The sequence below is a fragment of the Triticum aestivum genome, chromosome 2B, assembly GCF_018294505.1.
Source record: "Triticum aestivum cultivar Chinese Spring chromosome 2B, IWGSC CS RefSeq v2.1, whole genome shotgun sequence".
Lineage (NCBI taxonomy): Eukaryota > Viridiplantae > Streptophyta > Magnoliopsida > Poales > Poaceae > Triticum > Triticum aestivum.
In genome coordinates, this window is record NC_057798.1 from 160,485,569 (window position 1) to 160,491,913 (window position 6,345).

Genomic DNA, 6,345 nt, shown 5'->3' on the forward strand with positions numbered 1-6,345 from the left:
TGGGGAAAGCACGGGCTGAAATGTCCCCCCACCAACCGCTTCCGCTTATATGCAGGGCACCGCAGCGGCGAGGGGGAAACCCGCGTATTCGCGGGTTGGAGCCGAGATTTTGCCGCGCCCCTCAATTTTTTTTTGCGGACCGGCTGCCTTTGCGGGGTCTGTTCTGGCGGGATTTTCCGCGCGGACCCGCATTTTGATGGTTATTTTGCGGGTCGGGGTTTTTTGCTGGGTCTGCTTGAGTTGCTCTTACTACCCTCCCACCTTCATTTGGCCAAGTTATCCTTAGTCAGAATTACTTTCTTGTGAACAAACCACATGAAGATTTTTATTCTTAAAGGAATTTTAATCCTCCAAATATGAATTGATTTTGAAATTGGACTACAATCAATTAAGTCTAAATACATAGACTTGACCGGGAATATCCCATTCACAGATAACTTCCAGTGAATCGTATCTGGCTCAATAGAGAGATGAACGTCCATGAACCTCCGCACAAGATGTAGCAAATTGTCGCATCACTCACCTACTAGTGACCTCCTGAACTGGATATTTAAAGGGTCAGACTGTAATATTGTAGCAATATAAGCGTCCTTATGTTGCACAATATTATAGAGAGAAGAATAGTGTGTGGCTTCTGACGCTTCCACTAACCAAGTATCTTTCCAAAATCTAATTGTGTTACCGCTCCCAATTGTAAACTTAGTGCTATGAAAGAAGGCTGCTTTCGTCCTTATTAGCCCCTTCCAGAAAGGTGGGTCATTGGATCTTACAAGTATCTTCTCAAAATCTAGTTGTGTAGTTGTGATATTAATTGCGGAATGAAACGAGTTTATTCGTTCTTTCATGTACTTTCTACTTTTCAAAATACTTATCGTGATTTTAGTTTGAGTAGTACTCCCTGCGTTCTAAAATAGATGACTTAACTTTATACTAAAGTTAGTATAAAATTGAGTTATCTATTTTGGAACGGAGGGAGTACTTATTATATGTTTGCAAGGAATTAAAAGTTGCGGGGAAAAGAAGAAGAAACCCTCACGTACGCAGTTACGCCACGAGAGGCGCGTTAAAGGAATATCTCTATGCAGGCATCAGCATCTTGTTCTACAAGGACCATGTTTGTTTGACAAGGAAATAGAATCTTGGCGAGGAAGAGAAGTCAATCGAGATAAATCAAGCGCTCAATCTAGCCATGTCTGTGTCGACAGCCTCTGTTGTGTGCTCAAAAGCACCGTTGATTGCTACGTATATATCAACCCACGTGTCGTTATCTAGAAGCCATCTTCTCAAAATGAAAGACGTTTTGTCTAGAAGCCAGAGCCCCGTGCGGATATGCCGTCGATGTCGACTAGCAGCTCCATGCGTACGACGGCTTCCCGGCAGACCACACGTTCCCACCAGCTGGGGTCCATCCTGGCTAGTTGGTGCGCGTCCGAGGCTGGCTCGTACTTGGCTACTTGCACGCATCACGGCTGATCTCACCCGGGACCGCGACGAAACGCCTCTCTTCCGCCTTCTGTACCCCGGTGGGTCACACGCGCGTAGCCAGCAACCCGTCGACCAGAAAGCCATAGTCAAAACGCAGCCGCGAACGCCATATAAATACCCACCTCCCCCGACCCGAGTTTCACAACGGAAACAAACACATTTCCCGGTCTCAAACTCACAGTACAGGCCGCCGATATTTTCTCCTTGTTCCCGAATCCTGAGTGACCACCGGTCCGGTCCACCATGGGTCTCGTCTGGTTGGTGGCGGCCGCCGTGGCGGTGGTGCTGGCGTCGTGGGCGTTCAACGCGCTGGTGTACCTCGTGTGGAGGCCGCGGGCCATCACCAGGCAGCTCCGCGCGCAGGGCGTCGGCGGTCCGGGTTACAGGTTCTTCGCCGGGAACCTCGCCGAGATCAAGCAGCTCCGCGCCGACAGCGCCGGCGCCGCGCTGGACATCGGCAACCACGACTTCGTCCCCAGGGTCCAGCCGCACTTCCGCAAATGGATCCCCATCCACGGTAGAAAGCCGAGCCTGTAGATTCCTCTCCTCTAGCAGATCTAGTTCGTGATCTCACGCCATTTCCTGCTTGCAGGGCGCACGTTCCTCTACTGGTTCGGAGCCAGGCCGAGCCTGTGCGTCGCCGACGTGAACACGGTGAAGCAGGTGCTCTCCGACCGCAGCGGGCTGTACCCGAAGAGCATCGGGAACCCGCACATCGCCCGCCTGCTCGGCAAGGGGCTCGTGCTCACCGACGGCGACGACTGGAAGCGCCACCGCAAGGTCGTCCACCCGGCCTTCAACATGGACAAGCTCAAGGTACGTGACCAGCTCCCGCGAGACGCGCGTTGACGTGTGTGTCTTGTCTAAGCATGCACAATGCGTATGACTTGCGCTAACTGTTATTTGTATGACAGATGATGACGGTGACCATGTCCGACTGTGCCGGGTCAATGATGTCGGAGTGGAAGGCAAAGATGGACAAGGGCGGCAGCGTGGAGATTGACCTGAGCCACCAGTTTGAGGAGCTAACCGCGGATGTCATCTCCCACACGGCATTCGGAAGCAGCTACGAACAAGGGAAAAAGGTCTTCCTCGCGCAGAGGGAGCTCCAGTTTCTTGCCTTCTCCACCGTTTTCAACGTGCAAATCCCAGCATTCAGGTAAATGCAAGTTCTTCTTCTTCTTCTTGTACCATTATTAGTCTGAATCAACTCACAACGTACATTTTCACCAAGCAGAAATTAATCTATGTGTGTTTGTGGAATTTATCAGGTACCTTCCAACTGAAAAGAACCTCAAGATATGGAAGCTTGACAAGGAGGTGAGGACCATGCTTATGAACATCATCAAAGGCCGTCTTGCCACCAAAGACACCATGGGCTATGGCAACGACCTCCTCGGGCTTATGTTGGAGGCATGTGGCCCAGAGGACGGGCAAAATCCGCTTTTGAGTATGGATGAGATCATAGATGAGTGCAAGACCTTCTTCTTTGCCGGGCATGACACCAGCTCACACCTGCTCACATGGACCATGTTCTTGCTGAGCACGCACCCCGAGTGGCAGGAGAAGCTCAGGGAGGAGGTGCTAAGAGAGTGTAGCAACGGTGTTCCCACCGGTGACATGCTCAACAAACTACAACTGGTCAACATGTTCCTACTAGAAACTCTCAGGTTATACGCACCTGTATCGGCCATTCAGAGGAAGGCGGGTTCGGATCTCGAGGTTGGTGGCATCAAAGTGCCCGAAGGCACGGTCCTAACAATCCCCATCGCGACGATACATCGCGACAAGGAGGTCTGGGGAGAAGATGCCAACGAATTCAAGCCTATGAGGTTCGAGAATGGAGTGACAAGGGCCGGAAAGCACCCCAATGCCTTATTGTCTTTCTCCAGTGGTCCGAGGTCGTGCATAGGGCAGAACTTTGCAATGATCGAGGCCAAGGCCGTGATCGCTGTGATTCTTCAGAGGTTCTCATTCTCCCTATCACCAAAGTATGTCCATGCCCCCATGGATGTGATCACGCTGCGGCCTAAGTTTGGGCTTCCCATGATCCTCAAGAGCCTAGAGATGTAGAAAAATGTGTATGGTGTTAAGTATAACACAAGGTTTCTGTATTATTTGACTGGAGTTTAGTTTATGTTGCACACTAGATAAGCTTGTAAAATTATCGATGTATAGTGTTTCCGATTTGTAAATTAAAAAATAAAGTGTTTTATTAATAAGTTCTTGATTTTTCTTGCCACCAACCACCTTTATCTCCCCAAAGCATAGTCACTATCTATAGATAAACAAAAATTGCAAATTCCTTTTTATCAATCCTGACATGCAGGACGGAAAAGATCCATACAACTCACTCTTACTTCTCCACTTTGGAAAATCTTCCTCAAATTGCACACAAGGAATAAATGTTACTCCCTCCGTCTCGGTGCATTAGGCATCTATCGAAAATCAAATAATTCCAAAATGCTAAGGCACGAAATAGTAGTACTAGATGCATGCATATTAATTAGACTCCATCTATTAATTGGAGGACCAATGTCGTGGTTCTAAGTCTGACAGTAGAATGGGGGGTAGGTATGGAGAGGCAAGATCCTAGCTATGGAGTAGTTGTACACACGAGTGTTTTTACGAGTTCAGGCCCTTCTCTGAGGAAGTAATAGCCCTACGTCTCGGAGCCCGGAGGCGGTCGACTGGTTTATGTGTATATGAGTTACAGGGGTGCGAACCCTTCTACCAATGGAGGGGGTTGGCTTATATAGAGGACGCCAGGACCCCAGCCAACCCACGTAGCAGAGGGTTAAAGTACATTAAGGCCGGGCGTTACTGGTAACGCCCTACATAAAGTGTCATCATGACTATTAAGACTACTTAATTACAGACCGTTTGGATACAGAGTAGATCCTGAACTCCTGATGGTCGAGTGAGTCTTCATGGTCGAGTGTCTTTAGGTTCGTCGAGTGTCTTCTAGCCGGTCGAGTGGAGTCACTCTTGGTCGAGTGGAGTCCCTCTTGGTCGACTAGAAGGTAGCTTCGTCTAAGGATGTCCTTGGGTATGGTATCCTAGATAGGTCCATGACCCTACCCTAGGTACATAACATCATCATTAGCCCCCGAATGGATCGAGGTTCAAGTGAGGAAGGAGTTGATGATTTTCTCCGACTTATTTCCCATGCTTTGATTATGTCGTATCTTGGATCGGCGATTTTTCTTTCGGCGTTGGCGTCAACTTTTACTTCAGTCGCCTTGATCCATTCTTGTCTTCTGTCGAGTGAACTTTTTGAACTTTGGTGAACTTCCGAGCGACGGATCGCAGGAAAGATATCGTCTGACAGATTGATCTGCTGTTAACGGATTTTGCGGGATCTGAAATTTGGGAAGCGCGCGAAGCGGGGCGGACCGCGGCAATCGGATGGGATAAGGCGTGGACGCCTCAATTTCCGTGCTGCCTTTTTCGCCACGTATCGTGCTCGCGCGACTGTTTCGGGATGTGACAGGATCACCCGGACCCACTCGTCAGCCACTCGGAAGCGCCCTTATATAAAGCGCCGGGGAGGGTTTATTGAACAGTGCCTTCCCATTCTTCTCTCTTCCCTCTTTGCCTCCGCCCACTGCGCCCGCTCTCGCCTCCGCCTATCCACTCCTCGCGCGCTTCGCCGGCGACAATGGTGAAGGAGAAGACGGTGGCCCTAGAGCGCGCGAAGAAGGCGACGGCGACGGGGAAAGCGAAGGGGAGACCGTCCAGTCGGGGCGGATCTTCATCAAGGTCCCGCCTGCCGAAGGGTTGGGTCCAAGGGGATTGGATCCGCTCGACCATCACTGAGAAAGATCTCAATGACCTGGCCAATGAGGGACTGATCCCCCACGGGTCAGCGAGGCTTCCGGGGACCGAGTGTCAACCGCAGCCGCAGGAGGGTGAGTGCGTTCTCTTAGCCACTCACGTAGACCGTGGTTTTTCTCTGCCGCCGAGTGTTTTCTTCCGGGGGTTTCTGAATTTCTTTGGGGCGCAACTCCACCATTTCACTCCCAACTCCATCGCCTATCTTGCTGCCTTTGTGTCCATGTGCGAGAACTTCCTGGGTTGTCGACCACACTGGGGTCTCTTCAAGCACATATTCACCTGTCGCTCACAGACAGTGAAAAAGGCGAGTCCGGACGATGAGAGGACTAAGGTTATCCGAATGTGCGGTGGTCTTGGGATCCAGATGAGGAATAAGAGTACTTTCCCAGCCATGACCCTTCCTGAGTCGGTCAGAGGGTGGCAGTCGACTTGGTTCTACTGCCAAGACGAGTCGACGCCGGGGCAGTCGACTGGTCTCCCTCCGTTTTCCATGGACCGAGTGGACAGACCCTCTTCTCTGAAAGTGCTTCCTAAGGAGAAAGTTCAGGTAAAAATGTTGATGGAGCGCGTAGTCCAACTCGTTAGAGAAGGAGTGACGGGTATGGATCTTCTGGAGGTCTTCCTTAGGCGGCGCAGGATGTGCCAGCACCCGAGACGTTGGTCGTGGAGGGAGACAATGTCACTCGGCCTACCGTAACCTTTGCGGTGCCGTTGACGAGTGCTCGTCCTTCGTCGTCGAGTGCTGATCAACCCTCGCTTTTCTCCACCTACCCCGTTCCAGAAGACCAAGCTAGTGCTGCTAAAGAAGCAATACACCAAGCGGGGGTCATGATGGAGCAAGTGAAGGCAATACAAGAAGCCAGCCAGGCAGCCTATGACGCCAGTTCGACTCTTCAGAGTAATGTTCAGGTCAGTCGGTCACTGCCTGTTCTGTTAGGATATGATATCTGAAAACTCTTTTTTCTGAAATTCTTAGAGTTTGTCCTACACCCACTGGGTGTGTCGATTGAAATTCCGGATTAG

At 50.7% G+C, this 6,345-nt stretch overlaps 1 protein-coding gene across 1 annotated transcript; it reads left to right on the forward strand.

Annotated features, from left to right (window-relative positions):
- The first annotated feature begins 1,632 nt into the window (after positions 1-1,632).
- On the forward strand, positions 1,633-3,707 carry LOC123040925 (cytochrome P450 709B1). The gene is made up of 4 exons (XM_044463642.1): positions 1,633-2,002; positions 2,078-2,301; positions 2,400-2,644; positions 2,757-3,707. Exons 1-4 carry the CDS (start codon positions 1,729-1,731, stop codon positions 3,556-3,558), a joined length of 1,545 nt encoding a protein of 514 aa, XP_044319577.1. The 5' UTR covers positions 1,633-1,728; the 3' UTR covers positions 3,559-3,707.
- Positions 3,708-6,345: the final 2,638 nt, after the last annotated feature.

What these genes read in the sequence shown, in the direction of transcription:
- LOC123040925 (XM_044463642.1), top strand. Translation starts at nt 1,729, where the DNA reads ATGGGTCTCGTCTGGTTGGTGGCGGCCGCCGTGGCGGTGGTGCTGGCG. An exon ending in CAAATGGATCCCCATCCACG is followed by an intron (nt 2,003 to 2,077) that starts GTAGAAAGCCGA and finishes TCCTGCTTGCAG; the next exon opens with GGCGCACGTTCCTCTACTGG. An exon ending in TCAACATGGACAAGCTCAAG is followed by an intron (nt 2,302 to 2,399) that starts GTACGTGACCAG and finishes TTTGTATGACAG; the next exon opens with ATGATGACGGTGACCATGTC.